Source organism: Rhopalosiphum maidis, chromosome 1 (assembly GCF_003676215.2).
Source record: "Rhopalosiphum maidis isolate BTI-1 chromosome 1, ASM367621v3, whole genome shotgun sequence".
Taxonomy (NCBI): domain Eukaryota; kingdom Metazoa; phylum Arthropoda; class Insecta; order Hemiptera; family Aphididae; genus Rhopalosiphum; species Rhopalosiphum maidis.
This window is the reverse complement of record NC_040877.1, coordinates 55,911,518-55,932,102: the sequence shown is the minus strand read 5'-3', so window position 1 is coordinate 55,932,102 and position 20,585 is coordinate 55,911,518. Positions and strand designations below refer to the sequence as shown.

Genomic DNA, 20,585 nt, shown 5'->3' with positions numbered 1-20,585 from the left:
GATGATGATGACTACGATGATAATATGAAGGTAAATACATCCATCTCGCGCACCGCGGGGTAGGTGTGTTTACGCATCTCGCGTAATATCTATACAGCGTTCTACGAGCATATTATGATATATATAATATATATATATATATATATATATATGCTATGTGTCATTTAGTGGCGTAACTAGGAAAATATAGTCTCTAAATTACTCACTTTATGAACATCGAATATACGAGGAAAAAAGTCGAAGACATTTGGTGGTGGGGGGAGGGGTGACTTTTAACCGGCCCCTGTGGCTATGCAGCCGTGTGTGCGTGTGTATATTCTATCCGATAATGTATTTTGAGGAATAGCTAGGGGGATCCGCGTTTGACCGATTAACAAAAAGGATGTCAATATTCAGAGCAATAATGATTCTAGTCGAAAATGTCAAGAGAACGTTTTACATTTATAGGTAGCCCGTGTAGTGTCCTTCGTTTGAATGCACGCGGCTATGCGTACATGATGTGGTTCAGTCGAAATGGACTGAATTTTGGTGGATATCGGTTTCGTAGAAAATGATTGATTTCGCTGTTTCCATCGTACATTTCCCGCTGCAAGGACTGAAAAAATTATTTTAATAATATAATTTATAGAAACAACGACACTGACACCACTCGAGCAGCTCGGCTTAAAATATATAATATACAACTGTGCCACTCAAGTGCACTGAATACGTGTTTTCAAATTTTGCGGTAGTATTGTCGTGTGTAAAAAAACACTGTGTACCTATTATAAACGTTATATAAAAGAAAAAAATACTGACGATATGATATATATATTATATATAGATGTATGTGTGTATGTGCACGCGTGTGGGTGTGTGTGTGTGTGTAACGTACAACGTTCTCTGCGCGTTCTCCCGCCGCCGTCCGACAAAACCTATGATTAAATATCATTCGGGATCGTCTCTCGGCCAACAATATGTAATATAATAATGTTGTATATAATAATTACATCGTACGGCCGGGCCCGTCGAAACTATTCGCTTCTAATACCGCCACATTTTGGGCGCAACGTTTGTCTACAAATACGTATTATTATTATTATTATTATCATTATTATCATTAAATAACTATTTTTCCGTCTCCACGTCGGCGGCGTCCGAGTGAAAGTCACCGTACTATATTGTATATTATGTATTATTGGTATACGGGCATCGAATATCGTGAGGTTTTCCTACCGCAATAGCCAATGCATTTGTGTAAGAAAACGAAATCGAGACCAACAAATTTCACGTACGGCCGATCGCGTAGAAGTTATATAAATATAATATACATATAGATAGGTATAATATATAGGTATCTTATTTTATACGTGCGAGCGTATATAACCGGCCCGGTTCGGGGTGACTGTGTTTGGGATCGGTAAGACTGACGCGCGCGTTTCCCGTCGCGACGGCGGGACCGACCCCTTTTCGTTTAACGACGACGCCGGTCCAGGGGTTCTCAGTCGTGGTGCGTAAACGCGCCATCATATTATAATAGCGGCGGTATACCCGATAAATATTTTTTATGCGACTGAAAATGTGCGGAGGGCAGATATTGGTTCGTCGACGGTGGTGAGAGGGATAAGATATCTTAATGTAAAAGTGGGCAATTAATAAACACTGAAACAAAAAAATTATCGTTTAAATCATGCGGGGAATGGGGGATCTTTGAACGTTTTTTTTTGTGGAGAGGCTAAAGCCAAGCACTCCCCCTCCAATATTCACCTAAGGAGGCTAAGCTGTCCTCGCGAACACCAACGGTGAATTTTGAGGAAATGAATCACATTCACTTAGCTCTTTCCCCGCGCACAAAAACCGTATTGAAAATCTTTAAAAAACAAAACAATTGACCGGACGGAACAACTGACCGTTTGAAAATAATAATACGCGTAACGCAGTCTAAGTTATTGTTGTTGTTATTGTTGTTGTTGTTGGTAGTACTGGACGTGCGCGCGTATATACGGTGGCCCTGTCGTGTCCCGCGACCACGAAAGGGGGAGGATGGCTACGCGTACGGTAGTAGTCGACGGCGGCGGCAGCAGTAGTAGCAGTATTGTAGTAACAGACAGCTGTGGTGTTCGCGTCGTGCAGTCAATGTCGTTTTCATCACGTATATAACTCGCACCATATAATATTTTAAAAATCACTCGCCCGTCACCGTAGAGATCGTGTTAATTGACGTCGTTGCATATTTCTTTTCGTCGTTTCCCGCCGGAAGTCCGCTCGCGGTGCGTCGTCTCGACGTGCCATGACAACAGCGGCCGGTGCACCGCCACCACCGTAATTATAGTAGTATTCGTTTCCGTAGTCGTTGTAGTGTTCGCAGCAGTTAGTCGAAATCTGCAACATGTTGAAGCTGTTAGGCGGGCTCAAGGAGTTCGTCAAGCGGCAGCCGGTGACCATCGATGGCACGGTTTTTCGGGTGCACGTCACGTTTACCACGGTCGTGCTGCTCGCGTGCTCCATAATGGTGACGGCCACTCAGTACGTAGGCAATCCGATCCAGTGCATCGTGGATGGGCTGCCCACCAGGCCGGTAAACACGTACTGCTGGATCACGTCTACGTTCACCATGCCGGACGCGTTCCAAAGGGAACAGGGCGTGGGCGCCGCGCACCCAGGCGTTGGACCCGAAAACGGCGAACCTCCCAAGTATTATACGTACTACCAGTGGGTGTGCTTCGCTCTGTTCTTCCAGGCCATGTTGTGCTACTTCCCCAAGTGGGTGTGGGACATGCAGGAGGGCGCGTTGATGTCCACGCTGGTCATGGGCCTGCAGTTCGGACTGGGCGCCGATAAGGAGCGCGAAAAGCAGAAGAAAATACTCGTCCACTACATGCTCACCCATATCAGAGTGAGTATCTACCATTTGCGCACGCATGCGCAGTCTATATATATATTACGTACACGTGGCAACCGTTTTCGGCCGACCTTTGCGGATGTCACTGTACAACTTTTGCGTCGCTTCTTCAATTTTTTTTTAGCCTGAGACCGTTTCTTAGACAGCGGTCCGACGGAAAGATTTTTTGCGGCTGCTATTTTACAGTCAGATCATTTCTGTACTGTGGTATATATATTGTTTAGTTGTGACTGTTTTACGTGTGTAAAAAAAAAAAGAGTCGGTGCTGGTAACATTTGTAAGATCTACTAAAAAGAATATAGTACAAATTGTTACTAAAATATTATTGTCTAAGTTATTTCTCGTATAAGTATTATAATAAATCATTGTTGTATAAATACGTACGGCCACGCTAATATACTTATCGTGTTTACTTACAATGTTTGTCTTATAATAAAATATAGAATATGCCTGTTCTATCAAAATAATAGGACGCATTGTTTGGATTGTATATTATAAGATATACTTGTATAATATAACGGTGTATTCTTCCGAATCGTCGTATTCGATAAGAAATGTTTTACAGGCGATTCGACAAGCTGCACTGCAGTAATATTGGAAAATGTCACGGGTCAAGACGTTTTTCGTTCGGTCGGAAAATGATATAAAAAATGACACTTAAATATAAATATATATAAACGATGTATAGTTGTGCGGTTAAAAACCGTATTATAGTAGCATATACAACAACGAAAGCAAACTGTTTCGTTGTTTAGAAATTTCTTAATTTATCGCGGTCAAAATCATTATTTTTGTATTTTTCAATCAGAAGAAAGTCGAAGAAGATGTACTATAACGCTGCTGTGTCGCATTTAATCGTAGTCCGAGTGATTTTTCCTAATACATTTTTGTTTTTTATTTCTCATTCTCCCTCTATTTTTACCGAAATAATGCATGTCTCTATGAAAAATTATAATCTTATAATATAATTACTACAATATATATATATCAATACCACAATGTATCGTATGTGGTTCAATTAAGCAAACAGTTATAACTCCAAATAATTATTAAAATATTAAAAGGAAAGAAGTATATTTAGAATTGGTAATCATACAATTTTAATATTCAAATACATCAAAAATAAATAAATAGATGTTAGATACATAATCTTTACAAAAAAAAAAATTAATTTAAAATATTTTATGGAGCATAAACCTTTTATAATAAAATATCATCAAAAAACTAAAAAAATAAATAAATATACGTATCATATTCAAATGTTATGCGTATTGGAATAAAACACGAAAACCATCTTTTTTAAACAGTAAAAAAAAAAACAGTTATAACATGCATTTTTATATACAAAAATATGGTGAATATGATTTCAGTAATGATAGGTACCTAATAATATATTAATGTACTATATTTTTGTACACAGAACTCTCATATTTATTATGATTCATTCGGTTTAACGAGAATCGTGGTTATATTGCACGTAGACCACATTGTTTGTCGTTTTCCATTTGGCAGTGTCAGGGATTTGTTTTTTGTTTTGTTTTTTATTTAATTACATCAATTAAATTTCTCATAGAAACGCTATACATATGTGTAAGCATACCACGCTGCGCGTTGTAGAGTTCGACAGCAGTTAGATGTTCGATGGAATTGATTTTTAACGTCCACGTGACATTGAAATGACTTTTTCTAAGTAGTTTGAATCTGAAGTGTGCGTCATAAGAAATAAATACCAAGTGTATTCTTCAAACATATATAAAAAGAGAGAAAGAGACCAGCAGGCTATTATTAAAATCATAATATAACACCATACACCTAGTGTATAGTTTGGATATTTTAAAATTAATGTTTAATTAATAAAGCGGTGATCTATACAAACTTTAACCTCTCCGAAGTTATTACCAATTCAATAATATCGTAATTTATAGAACATTATAAAAACACACCACATCGTCGATATACAATTGTCTTTGTTCGGTCTACTATATATTATTGTAATATTGAGTATACAAAATAAATACACACTGTGATATCGTATTTTTCCATGCATATTTTATTATACGAGCTGCTGCATGGAAGTTATTCAAACCGACGAACCTGTAAAGATACATTGTATAATATAGGTACCTAGAGATATATGTATTTTATATGAACGCCTACGAACGTTTAACATAATAATTATTGTATATATTACTATAGTGGTATATACCTATATACTAGCAATTACTTGCAACAGTACATAAACACGATAATTATACAGAAATCACTAGAATACAAAAGCGTACGACACATATTACATATTATGTATATGATATATGCCCATAAGTATGGTTTGGACATTGATAAGAGAGCTTGTGTATAGTGTGTCGCGTATTCGTTTCTAAGCACTATAATTTCACTCACTAATAATATGATCGCCTATAGGCATTATAGCAGGTATACTTGTTGAAATTTAAGAGGCCGTCGCCGTACAAAATGTATCTCGTCCTAGTCTCGATCGTATACGTCGTATAAAATGAAAATAATATAAATAATATATACGACGACGCGTCGAGAGAGCCTAAAACAATATGTACCTATGTATTGTATATAATATAATATACATACCCACAAGTCACAGAAATTTGTATATTAGGAGGTATATTCTTAACAGTGAATTATTTGAAAATATTATAATTTTCGTGTACATTGTTTGGCCGGTTAACGTGTAGAATTGTTGACATTGGTATTTATCAACCAATTGTTCATTTTCGGCAATTTGCATTCTGCATTCGCGGTTAATACAATAACATATTATTACACGTTTCAAAAAATCTAAATTGTATAAAGGCATTATAAGTTAAAATGGTTGAACGTGTGTGTAGATTTTTTTAGTTTTGTCACACAAACGTTTAAAATAACTTGCTTTGATTTTTTTTCTGTACATATTAACGAGTTGTTCACCGTTGTTCCTTGAACGGTCAATACTGTACGATTTAAAGACAATAGTGCATGACGCAACTCTTTTGTTGTCAGTTTAGTTACTTTATGAATGTTTCTTTTACAACATTTTCGAAATTCGGACATTATACCATGGTCATGATTTGGTTAAGTACCTACGTAATCGGTTCTTTAGAGATATTCCGATAATACTTTGAAAAAATCATAAATTATATTACATTAATTATCGTGTTCGAAAAACAATATTAGAAAAACTTAGAAATTTTTTTAATCGCTTCGGTACTATATTTTCTATGAGGTTTTCTTGCACTTTGGGAACAAATCTTTCCCGACAAAATTGATAAATGAACTGTGTAAAATACACCAATACTATGCTCAATTTATAACCAAACTCTGCATTTAACTAGATAGAAATAATAGATTATTATTATTATTATAAAACAATTTATATATATATATCATATTAACACATGAAATGCGATTCACTAAAACTTCTCTGTACCTATTATTGATATGATCAAGGCAAGATCTGATTCTATGGGGTTCAGATACCCCAAAATGTCCTAAATATTTTTTAACGTTCACTACATAAATATTTTCAGTCATAGATAGCGATAACTCATAATAAGCCTGTTTTTTTTGTCATATTTTTAATGAAATTTCAAAACTTTCAGTGTTGAATAAAAAACATATTTTGGACTCACCACTTAAGAAAAAAATATATATATATAGCCTTGTAAATAACTGGTTTATATGACAGTATATTTTAGGTAATAACAATTATTACGCTCTTAATCACTTGTATAGTGTATACATACCTCTCAACTACTAATGACAAAATAATGACTTTAAATCATAATATTATGATTTAATGGATCACAAGTAATATTCAACAACTATTGACTGGTATTAAATTGCATTTAGGTCGTAATTGTAATTTCTGTTCATTCAAGTCATAGGTAGTGACTTAACTACATCGTATCTATAATATATTACATTTTCAAAAGAGTATTTAAAATGACATTGTATATAAATCACTATAAATTAATAATTGTGAATTTTCAGTACATCCATAAATAAATTGTCTATAGTCTATAGCTATTTCATAATAAAATCTGTTCAGATAACAAATTAAGAAATTGTATTTAAAGATTATGTTTTAAAAAATTTTAAAATTTATAAAAATGTATATGTTTTCAGAAACATACTTGGTATGCCGCCAAGTATTGGATATGCGAGTTCATGTGCTTGGCTAACATCGTGCTGCAGATATACTGGATGAACAGATTTTTTGGCGGAGAGTTCATTACGTACGGGCTGCGTGTAATCGGCATGTCCACCGAACATCAGGAAAACCGGGTGGACCCGATGGTCTTCATATTTCCCCGGGTGACCAAGTGCACATTCCACAAGTTTGGACCCTCAGGAACCGTGCAAAAGCATGATTCGCTGTGTGTATTACCTTTGAACATCGTAAACGAAAAGACTTACATATTCATATGGTTTTGGTATCTACTCCTGTTGGTGGCGTTGGTCCTAATGATCTGTCACAGGTACTTACAATCATAATCTTACATTATTTTAATGATAATATTATAAACGAGTGCGCATTGTGATAAAATAAATATTGAATCAAAATTCATAATATAATAATGATAAAATCAGCTAGGCGATGTTAAAAGCTTATGAATATTCTACATTTCCTTCTTACATAAGTATATATTGTGTGGTTTAACTATAAAAATATAAATCATAACTTAAATAAACACTAAATAATAATATTTTTTGTTTTTTGAACATAACAAAATAAAAAGTACTTCAATCAAATCAAAATATTTTATATTTCTTTATTAATATATTATATTATTTGTGTATGATAATACCATTTTTCATTGATCTTATATAAAAAGTTTGTTACAAATGAATGCTTTTACCTTATTTTAATAAGGTGATTCGACTTAAGAATTTAAAAAAAATATCTGTTTAACGTTATTAACTGTATATATTACAGTAATATGAACTAGACGTCGTAACAGTATCGTTTAATTATGGTATCGTTGACAAGAATATAAATGGTAAAAACATATATGAACTTGACTAGCAGTTTATTACTATGTTGAGAATTTAGTATACGTTGTTATATTCATTTTTTTTTCACGTTTCTCAGCTCAAGTACACTCGATAATTTTATACAAATACGATCTACACTTCTAAAATGACTTATGCCATTACATTGTAACATATTAATAATATTTACTTTTATGTACAAATAAGCAATAATTCATTACATTTTTAACTAATAGTACCGGTTCAAGTGATTAGTTTAAGGTTAAGTTATACTAAAATTATAAATATTATTATTTAAAAATACTGCGATTAGCATTTCGTATTATGAGATCGTTTATAATCTGCTCGAGAATAAAATATATACATACACCTACACCTAATTATGTATACTATCACGAGTTATAACTGTAAAAATCTGTAAAATTGTTTTAAGTCTTACTTATCATAAAGTAACGATACCGTTTTGATATGTATCGAATATTTTAACATTTATACCTATCTGGGTGTAAAAAATAAAAACCAGCAATAATACAATCGAACAGTAACATTAACGAGCGACGAGCGTAGTCAAAATGCATGTAATTATTTTATAAGTACTTACAAAATTATTATACCGTATACTTTTACCGTTTTTAAATTTTTATGCTCTTCGCTATTTCTATAATTTTTAAAACCTCCGTGTTCAGCGTAAAACTTTTATAAAATCCGTTTGAAGTTTTCAATTTGATTTTTAAATCAATTGGGATAATATAATGTGGGTATACTACACATTACACATTGAATAATAATAATTATATTATATTGGTACGCAATCGATTACCGCCGCACATAATGGCATAGAGAATAACCAACTCGGTCGACGCGCTAAGACTATAATAATAATGATAACATATAATATCACGATGTATATAAAAGCGGTTCGTATGAGAAATCCGTTCGGAAGAGTATATTTTTTTTTCGTTTGGATCTCGAAGGTTTCTCACGCGCGCGCTCGCGCTCGCGTTAAAACCCGTCTCGCGGGGTTCGATGGCCGTAACTAAGAGTAGGTATAGTACATAGAAAACACCTCAGACATAGTCTTGGTCTTTTTTATATGTATATAGAGTATAAAATCGTATAATATACGATATACGTCTATACCCGCGACAACCCGACCAGTCAATAAACAACGTTCGGCTGATGGTTATAACATATATTTATTGGTGTTTTTTTTTTCTCTCTATAGGGTGTTGATCATGTACAACGCGACCGCAAGGAAGAACGCGTTGCGGTATCGCCACTACAGGTTGATAACCGACGACGTCGCCAAAGCCGTGACGAACAAAGTTTCGGTGGGTGACTGGTGGGTGCTGTACATGCTGGGCAAAAATATCGATCCGATCATTTACAGGGAAGTGGTGCGCGAAATCGCGAAAAAAGCCGACAACTGATGGACGCGATGACTGCCGATTGGATATTCTCGAACGATCCGGTATCATCGTCGTCATCATCATCATCACAATCACAATTGGTGTTCAAATTATGTCTTTATAATGTCTAACCTAACCTTTATAATATGCGTTATATATTATTATAATATTACATTGTCGGGACGATTTATTTATTTTTTTCGTTTTAAAACTTAGTTTCAATAGAAATATGAAGCTGTTTTTCATTTATTTTTTTTTTCATTACCTACCTATGTATTAGGAAGTTTTAATTTTAATTTAATATTAAGAATTTTTTCATAATTTATTGATTAAAAACGGGTAATCCTCAAACACGTCAATGTAACAATGTATGACTATATTATATTATATTGATAAACGGTATCGAAGTACAAAAAGTTGTATACTAACAACATGTGGAATAGACTATTATAATATTACAACAACACATATATACATAAATTATTATTTAATTTAATGCCAAACGTTTTGTTTATATTTTTTTTTATTTTTACACGACTGTATACTATTATTTATTTTTATATAATTTATCCTATTGCTATTAACATTTTTTTGTGATATTTTTTTTTTTTTGTTTATTCGTATGACATGTACATAAACATAAACTAGCAAAATAATACCACAGAAAGATCAAAATTATCATAAAATATTAAAGTATACTACATATATAGTATAATATAATAGTATATATTATTATTATTATTATATATAATAAACATGTAATTTTTTCATTTTTGTTAGTTTTACAATTTTTATTTTTGTACGTTTAATGAAGTTCACTATTTATTTTATCTACTAAAATTATATAATCATATTTTATTATAATGTTATACCTATGTATAATAAGTGGATAGGTATACCTATATATGATATCACCTTTGGATACATTTTTTTCTATTAATTATACATGTACAATCACGTGTAATAAACGACAGGGATTTTGTATTTAACATTTTGATGTTTGATTTTTATTATTAGAATTAATAATATGATAACAAAAACGAAGATGTTTTCCATCTGATTGAAAACAAATGTTGAGCCTACATACAATTATTACAATTGTATTTTCTATACCTATGTATTTTAGGTGAGTCGATTTAAAATGTATAATTTAATGTCACAATATACACCTAAGTTTGGTTTCATTTTTAAGAATATAAATTGCCTTTTGTAGAAGAACACATCTATATATGATGATGAAATTGTGTAGGTAATTGTGTTTTTAGATGTTGTTCCGCGGTCGTAAAATTAGATTTTTTATATGAGCAATGGTGTGTCTACTACGCCTACGGGTATGTATGTTATTATTATTTCAGTTGGACGTTGAACCATATCGTATATTATAAAACATTGTAAATACCTGTACACCTCTATTCCTAGTCCTAGCCGTGGGCCACGAATGAGTCCAGTAAATTTATTTACCAAACGGTTTCTTGTTTTAAAAAAGTAGTGTTCTAACGCGTCAGATAATTTTTTTTTAATACTTCTATTACAATATCAAGCAAACCACGTGTATGATCAAATATGTATGTACTACAAAATATAAAGTAAGCCGAATTCGAGTAAAGTCTGTACTCCGTGAATGAAGTATGAGCTGTTTTAATACAGTAAATATAATGACTGTTAGCGCAGTCAGTGAATAGTAGTTAACACGAATTTCACTTCGGTATATGAGTACTTAGATGTTTGATAGTGTGAGAAAGTGTCGTAAATATAATTTAATAAACATAATATTTGCAACTATATAAAATATTATGTCAGTTGAAAAAAAGAAAGAAGATTGCTAAACACCTATAACCTAAGGGAATACAGAAATTAAAAGTACATTGTCATGAATCATAACTATATAATATTGTTTTAACGCATTACAGTTATGTTAGTTGTATTGCCTAGCTGATGGTAAAATCTTTTAAATCCATTACACTAAATTATACACTGTCGTAAATCTTCATTTGGAGGTCGTATCCCCGACGACATCCAAACTGCTATCCATTGAAAAATAGACAGAGTATCATGCTTTTCCGATACCATTTGAGTAACAAATATATTACCAAAAGGAGGAGTACTAACTATACCTCTGTATAAAATATACTTTCCAACAACAAATCTAATGACGTTCGTTTAAGCCTTTTCATAAATCCACCAAATTCATCTACCAATAATTTTCAATATTCCTTACATATATCTTAATATGTACTAATTTGGTGATTTGTCCAGCAGTGAACATAAAATGGATCAATTCCAATCCAATGTATTGACCCTGAGTAATTAGAATTGTTATTTAAAAGTATTTAAAAATATTTCAACCAGCCAATATACTAATTGTAAAATATTTTACTGTAATAACAATATTATGATTAATATCATAAAATATACTTAGTAATATACATGGGCTGCATCATGATATTGATCGTTTCCAATCAGAATCGTTTAATCACTTATTTAAAATTTAACACATCCATCAATACGGAGACTTACTTGATGGAGAGGCAGAATCGAACCTATTTTAGGTACACCAAATCGGTTAATTAATAAACCACTAATTTTTATTATGGCTATCTTATAGTTTTTAAATCTACCAGTTACCGCACGAATTTAAACTTAATGGAACTATGATGGCAATAATGGACAATATGTATAAAAATTCTTACGCTTATCATAAGCGTTTTATCTATTCGTAGAAAGTATTAAAGTATCGATAAAAACTTACTATAGCCTTCTATAAATCTAAAATAGTAATTAGTATAAATGTTTTTGTACTACAGTAAGTAATATAACATAATAATATTTCATAATTTTTATTTTTCCACGGTTAATACTATGTATAAAACTAAAAACACAAACAATAATATGTTATACTTTTAACTCGAAATTCCGTTTTACAGAAGTGAGTTTACAATCAAAGGTTGTATTTACATATAGTAACCAATTATCACAATATCAATACAAACGAAATTTATCATAATTTGTATGATTTTTAAATTATACACATTGCCTATGGTATAATATATTTTTTATTTTAAAACTTAAATTAATATATTATAATCTGAAGTGACTAGTGAGTAGAACAATGGTTGATAATAGTATAATAGCTAGCGAATACACATCAATAAAATATAGTTCAATGGCGACGTTGGCTCAAGTAAATTTTTTATTCTCAAACATATTTTATTTTCAATTAAAACATTAAAATCAAAACATTTTAGTTGTTGGCTACTATAGCACAGAGTTTTCTGTCAATCGGTTTGGGTATGCAATTAGCAATATCAGCAATTGTTATTCATCACTTGTACGGAAATACTAAAAGCGATTTCTCAATATCACTAAACGAAGCATCTTGGTACGGTAAGTAAATACTTATTTATATCATTTTTGGAACATTGAAACTTATATCGTATAACGTATCTTGCTATAGATTTATTGCGTATAATATATAAATTATATACATATATGTCACAATTAAGCTCATCAGGCTGTACATTTATTTAAAGTAGATCAACTTAAAAAATATTCATTATCAAAACTACAATAATAATGATATTTAAAAGTATTATTTTTGTTTTTTGAGATGTATAGCTTACTATAAATCAGGTATAAAAATATTATAAATAACCAAATAATTTATTTTATATTATTTTATATTTTATACGTATGTACTATATTTATTATATTATGTGATATGTATTATTATTTTATTTAAAATATATTATATAGGGAGTATATTGTTTATAATTCACCCATTCGGATGTTTTCTATCGGGGATTCTACAAGAGAGGTTCGGAAAAAAGAATTGCATGATTCTTGCAAACATTCCTAGCATCATCGGCTGGACTTTACTGTATTTAGCTCACTCGTCGTTTTTTCTCTACGCGTCGACACTTTTGATGGGATTCAGTATAGGCGTTGGCGCTGGTGCAGTACACGCCTACGTCGGAGAAATAACAGAACCAAGACTCAGAGGAGCCATGGCTTCACTAACGAATACTGCAGCTTTATTTGGGATAATGATAACTTTTACTTTGAGTTCATTGTTTGACTGGCGAACTGTTGCACTGTTGAGTATTTGTTGTCCAATAATTTGTATATTGTTAATAATTTTTGTATGTGAAATTTTATATTACCTATATCAGGTGATTCATCAATAATGATCATCTCTAAATATTCTTTTTCAATAATCCAATCATTCAAGATCTAATTTGTAAATATAATTACTTAAAGTGTATAGTAAAAAAAGTTTCAAGAATTTAAAAACATTCTTTAAGTATGATTATACACTCCAAAATTCAAAATTATTATAAACTCATTATTAAATGAAAATTAGGGTGAACGGGTTTGGTGAATCATTTTGTATATGTTTATTATTAACCAGTCTTAACTTACGTTTAAATTGAAATTTTTTATCTTCTTTATTTAGATTCCAGAATCTCCCATTTGGTTAATCGCTAAAGGTAAAAACAAAAAAGCTGAAAAGGCTCTGTGTTGGCTAAGAGGATGGGTAGACTCTGATACAGTTAAACCTGAATTATTTAAACTATTACATTATAACAATATATCTGGAACGATTGGAACTCAATATAGCAATGTTGTTACAAGCGATAATAATAGTTTACTGTCAAAAATAGCCCAATTCAAGGAACCATCGGTTTATAAGCCAATGAAGTTAATAATGATTTATTTTTTCACGTCTTATGTAATTAACCTTACTGCTGGCAAACCATTCATTGGTAAAATAATGACAGAAGTTGGTTTGCGAGATAACCAAAGTATATATTTGGTATAAATACTGCAGTGATATAAACAATAATAGTGTATACGCATATTATGAATAAATAATTAGGATAAATTTATTTTTAGATTATTTTTTCCATTTTACAAATGGTTGGGAGTGTGATATTGATTTTAACAATACGTCGTTTCCGGAAAAGATTTTTGTCGTTAGTAACGATATCAATGAACTCTATTTTATTATTATTATTTAGCGTATATATTGCGGCCATGAAAAACAATTATATTAAATCGACGCAATGGATTCCTTTAACATTAATCGGCGGTATTTATCTATCTAGCGGTTGTGGTGTAGCATGCATACCCTGGATGTTAATTGGTGAAGTGTTCCCGAACAAGTAAATATGATTTATATAAATTCATAAGTATAACATATTTATTATATTACGAATTTGTAGGTACAACGTAAATAACAAATTTGATTTAACATCGTTATTGGCAGAATAATTAAACTGACCCTTTTTTATACAATATAATATATAAAATAATAATATAATATAATCGGATATACATATCAGATATTATGTCAATTTATCAAATATCAATTCATTGCGTGCATTATCTTGTAAAAGAAAACCATCGTGCATAAATAAATATTAGGTACATTATTTATAATTATATTATAATCTCATAATTAATTTAGATTCTATAGAGATTTGCCATAACGCAGTTCCAATAAGCACTTATATTAGTGTGATTAGTCGCTATTTATTTAAGTATAATATTGAGTGTTTTTTTTTTTATTATTATCAGTGTCTACTGAGTTCAAAATGTACAGTTAAGTGGATTTTATTGGTCACCACATTGAATTAACATTGCAATGAATTGGACACAATGAACTAATACGTGATTAATTGACTTCATATTATGATTATTTGTAAAATACCTTTTAAATGCTGAGCGGAGATGGATGTATTGATTTACTATTTGTTTTTCAGCCTGTCATTGCTTTTTACGACAATAAAAATGTTTTAATTTTAAACTTTGGGGTGGATTTTAGAAAAAAATTGGATCTTATTGGTACTATCCTGATTAAAGTAAATTTCAAAAAAGAAACAAGGAAAAATGGATATTTTATGCAAAATTAGTATTTGGTAAAATCAATTTTGTTATTCAAAAATTATGAACTATATAGACTTGAAATTTTTGTATTAGTATTTCTTACAAATAGTATAGTTTTATAAATATTTTGATTTTCTTTAATCTATTTATAGACATATAAAATTTCCATTTTTTAATTTAAAAAAAAAATTGTGGATAAGTTAAAAGGTTTGCAAATGTAATACAAAGTTTCTCATAAGTTGTTAATTTAATAACTAATAAATATTGAAAATATACAATTGAATAATTATTTATAAGCTTTTATACTTACAATTTTAACAACATTTTGTCAAAATCAAGAAAAATTGAAAATTGAATAGAAGACTACTTATAAGTCATTTTACCCATAGGCTATAACGGTTAATAACAATAATATAATAATTTAATATAAATATAATTTATTATTATATTAAAATAATTAAATATCAACAATAGGTGTAATGAATATAATATTTCCAAAAAATAGATCAACTTACTGAAATACTAATTATAATATAAAATAATCTAATACCAATAATATAATAAAAACATTACCATGAAATATACTACTTAGTGATAAAGGCTGATACTCCGTCTCCGCTCAGAAATGTTTTTTGTATAATATAATTATAATACCTATATTGAATACAAATTTAACACATCCATGACAGTGATCCACTAGACAACTATATAGTGTACTGTATTTTCACACCTTTTTTTTTTACTAAAGAATGAATTCACATTGTATATTATTTAAAGTAAAATGATTTTTTTTTTTTTTGGATATTAATTACTACTTATCAGTTATTAACTATACCAAATTAATAATATTATTATAAATATAAAGTTTATATTTTAATAAAAACAATACATGACAATAGCATACTTTCAATTTTTTTGGAGGAGTGAAGATCAAATTTTTTTGCCTCTGAAAATACGATAGACATTAAAAAACCATCTTGGGCTGATTTTTACAAATAAGTACAATTTATTTAAAATAATAGATTTTACAGTTTTAAAGTACAAAATCCAATATTTTTTTTATATAAATTCGTCAACATTTTACAAGGCATAGAGAGAATCTTTATAATCGTAAATGGATAAAATTTACAATCTTAAAAGTAACATAAGTTTCTTTTAAAAAATAAGAAAAACATTAATTTAACTAAAATACAAATAAATAAACATTTTACTTATTAAAGTATTTTAATATTTACATCGAAAATAGTATTACCGAAATACGCTTTTATTAAATTCTAGGTATTTAGAAATTGTTCTCTCATCTTAATGCAGTTGCAAGCATAAACCAATAATTCACTTAAAAAATAACTGACATTTATTTTGTATGCACGCAAATATACAAATGATATAAAAAGAATATTTCAACTTTCAGTATTTTTAACGTTTGTTTACCTTAACTAAGCTAACGATAATACTGTAACAAAATATTAAACTTAAAAAAGACGTAATAAATAAACAATATAGTAGTGATGTATCCCTAACTAATCAATTAGTTGTTCTTTGTTCGAGGTTTGAGTGCCATTATTACACAAAATTCCGGTTCTAATTATTAGTTTTAATGTTGATTCAATTTGTTTATACATTATTAAATATTCTATCGGTATCTTCAAAAAAATTTCAAATTTGTTAGCAATATGTTTAGCTTATATAAAAGTAATTGATGTTTAATAGGCTTTATTATAACCGACAGATTATATCTAGTAGATATCTAGTATAGCCAGGATTGGGCAGTATCTTTGGTACAAGTATTTTAAACACGTATCTTAAGTACAATTTTTTCTTGAATCTTGATATATTTTTAGTCTTTTAACTTTTATTTTTTGAGTTTTCAATATATGAACATTGAATGAGAATTTACTGTGTGTTATTATATTTCTATATTAGATATCTCACATAGTCACATGTACATTATATTATAGCTGTATAACTGTATATGTATTATTGATGTACTTATATAATATAGTTTAATAATTACCACTAGCATAAATGTTTAATTAAATAACATTTTATATATTGTGACCCGAAATTCCCAAATATTAGGTTATTTCACTCACTTATTTGCACAATGAAATTGTTTACACACATTCAACAAATTGTTATTTCATATTGACTATATTACAGTATTTTAACTCTCAACTTTTAGTATACGATGAATATAAACGGTTACATCAACTATGCACGTATCTATTATTATATTTATTGTTATATTCTGTGGTGTTAACTTATTGACTTTAGTTTATAGTTTTGACTACTACTAAATGTATAAAAAGAGACATTATTAATTTCGTTGTAGAATAATATCAGCAAGTATAATTATTATAAAGATATTGCGCATAGACTGCTATCTATTTTTTTATTTTTACCATTTAAAATAAACACATATATGTGTATACAAAAGTTTTGAAAAATCTGTAACTTACTTTAATGTATCCAATATCGGTCTTGAATACCAAGTATTTAAATACTTAAAATGTAAGTATTAAGTATCTAATGTTATGACTCCGTAGAAAATTATACAGTGAAACCTCTATATAGTAGACAGCCATGGGAAATTATAAAACTTCCACTATTGAGAAAACCTCTACATAGAAGACATTTGTGAGAAATTACTAAATGTCCACTATAGAGAGATGCTGTAGAAAATTGATTATACATATAGGTGCATACATATTACATATACATTGAAATATTAATTTATTATTTATTATATAATAAGTATGTATTTAAAAGTGTATAAGAATGTTTAATGCTTATGTACAATTAGAAAACTCTGTAATCTTTTTTGGGGTAAATTTTTTCTGCTCTTCAGAGTAAATTTGCAAATTGGCTACCATTTGTCATTTTTTGAATAAGAAAACCATTAAGATAAGATAAAATATGAACGTATGAAATATATAATAGATAATTATAGTATTTTAAATTTTTATTACTTAAACATTAATTTTGACATGTATTGTGCCCATTTATGAGAGGTAATTTTTAATTTTGGTACCATTTTTTAGTGTCCACGTCCATTATTAGGAGTGTCCACTATTAAGAGGTTATAACTCCTATTATTTACATACATTTTTTCCGGGGAATTTAAAAATGTCCACTATTGGGGAGAGTCCAGTATTGAGAGGTATCCATTAATAGAGGTTTTACTGTATAATATTTGTATTATAGCGATACTCTAAAGATATAAATATCTAGTATCTAGATACCGATTTTCAATCACATCTTTGACCCTGAGTATAGAAAACCTACATAGGTATTATATTATCTATTTATATTATTTTGTACGTCTTATAGCTAATGTGTATTTGAGTATCGTATTCGGTATATTTTTTATCATTTATCTATATAAAATCTCAGCATTTATCTTGGTATATATCTTTGCTCATTACTCTTTAGACAACTTTTTTTGGTTTGTAGAGAAAGAATGATACCCAACAGTTATTAATATTATGTAAATTATTGTGTTCAACATTTTTCGTTTTTACTTATTAATTATTATTCAATATTGATGATTATTTATTTAATATTTTATTTTTACAGAAGTCGAGGAATTGCTACTGGAGTATGTGCAGGAATGTCATATTTACTTTTGTTTGCATTAACAAAGTCATATCTAACAGTTGAAATGTTTTTGAGTATTGAGTACTCGATGCTTCTTTTTGGTTGTATTGGTATTTGTGGATTAGTATATTTTTATTTTTATTTGCCAGAAACTGAAAATAAAACGTTATTAGAAATCGAAGAATTTTTTGCATCGGATCAAAAGGTCGAACGTAGATAAAAATATTTTAGTATTTCATAAATTCATGAATTTTAAATTCGATATTAATTTATTTTTTATACATATAATCTTTAAGTTTAAAATATTGTAAATAAGTCTTAAAATGTGTATTTAAAAATAATAACTTAACGATATTTTTAATTTATTATGGAAAATATCAATATAGGTATAATAATTTGAAAAGTATTAATTCAAAATTCTTTGTTTTTGAGCAAATAATACAAATACCTTAAATAAAACGAATCAATATTTTGTTATATTTTGTTATATTTTGACATAGGAAATAAAAAATGAATACATTATTACTATATTTAAATAAATATATTTTTTTTAATGCAAAAAAAATAAATTACGATAAAAAGATTCATAACAACTTCAAATGTATTTCTATTATGTTAATAAATAAATATATAATACTTGGTGGAATTTTATTCCCTATGCTCTTATTGTCAACAATAAAAATATTTCATTGCTATTGAAATATTATATCATCAATAATTACATCATAAATAATTAAATACATTCACGTAATAAATTAAAATGAAGAAATTATTAAGAAAATATTTAATTTTTTTTAAATTAATTCTTATAAAGGTTATTGTATCTGTTTTTTAGCAAATCGATTGTAAAAATGGCCAAATTAATCATATATATATATATCAATAAAATTTGAGGCGATTTCGTTAGACAGCCATATCTTTAGTTCCACTGAACTGATTTTCATCATTTATTTTTTTTTAACTCAATGATCGAATGAGCCATATTATAAGGAAAGTCCAAAAATGTATCAATAAATAGTTTTCGGAAATATTTAGTTTTCTGTGTAGTGATATGTGTTGATTGCCACGCGCACACACACACACACACACACGCACACACATCTTTACAATCCCCACTTTTCTATATATGTCTACTTCATAATTATTACTTGACGTATACATTATGCATTTGTGCACGCACATGTCCTACCTCTACTGCTGCGTTATCGTATCATTACTAGACGTCAATTTCCGTTAAAAAATAGCTTTTTAGTAAACAAAGAACAGGATCATACATTGGATAAAGTATAGGGTAAGGATTGTATTTACCCAACCTGTATTTAGTCATGGTCAACTTTATGTTAACATGTCCAGAGTTAGAAAAATATTATGAAAACTAAAAATATGAATAATACCAATCAACAAAAAAGATACAATTAACATAGTTCATATAGAAATCCTATAATAATAATACAAAAATTCATTATAATTTTTATTTGTTTGTTTTGGATAAAATATTTGCAGTTTTCCCGTATGGAAATTTCTTGTATATATCTATAAATTACCTTTCATTTTATGTTTTTCCTAAACATTAATGACACATTATTATAACGATATATACATTTTTTATATTTATTTATATGTACTTACCTATATAATTATTCAAAAATCTTATTTTTTACTGTAAACCGGTAGTGACGGATAATTTAGCTAATTTATTTTCAATCATGTGTTTAATTATTATAATTATTTATAATCATTTATAATTAAAAATAAATACATAGAAAAATTTTTAATTAATAACAATTAGAAAATTTTAACACTGGAAG

General features: G+C 29.1%; 2 protein-coding genes across 2 annotated transcripts; both read left to right on the top strand.

The window, feature by feature from the left end:
• The first annotated feature begins 2,063 nt into the window (after nucleotides 1-2,063).
• Nucleotides 2,064-9,875, top strand: LOC113556328 (innexin inx1). The gene is made up of 3 exons (XM_026961202.1): nucleotides 2,064-2,875; nucleotides 7,019-7,371; nucleotides 9,111-9,875. The coding sequence occupies exons 1-3, from the start codon at nucleotides 2,369-2,371 to the stop codon at nucleotides 9,313-9,315; spliced, it is 1,065 nt and encodes a 354-aa protein (XP_026817003.1). The 5' UTR covers nucleotides 2,064-2,368; the 3' UTR covers nucleotides 9,316-9,875.
• A 2,449-nt stretch (nucleotides 9,876-12,324) lies between these two features.
• On the top strand, nucleotides 12,325-18,997 carry LOC113550262 (facilitated trehalose transporter Tret1-like). Its single transcript, XM_026951994.1, has 6 exons — nucleotides 12,325-12,475; nucleotides 12,540-12,678; nucleotides 13,048-13,433; nucleotides 13,748-14,107; nucleotides 14,188-14,456; nucleotides 18,757-18,997. Exons 1-6 carry the CDS (start codon nucleotides 12,404-12,406, stop codon nucleotides 18,995-18,997), a joined length of 1,467 nt encoding a protein of 488 aa, XP_026807795.1. The 5' UTR covers nucleotides 12,325-12,403.
• Nucleotides 18,998-20,585: the final 1,588 nt, after the last annotated feature.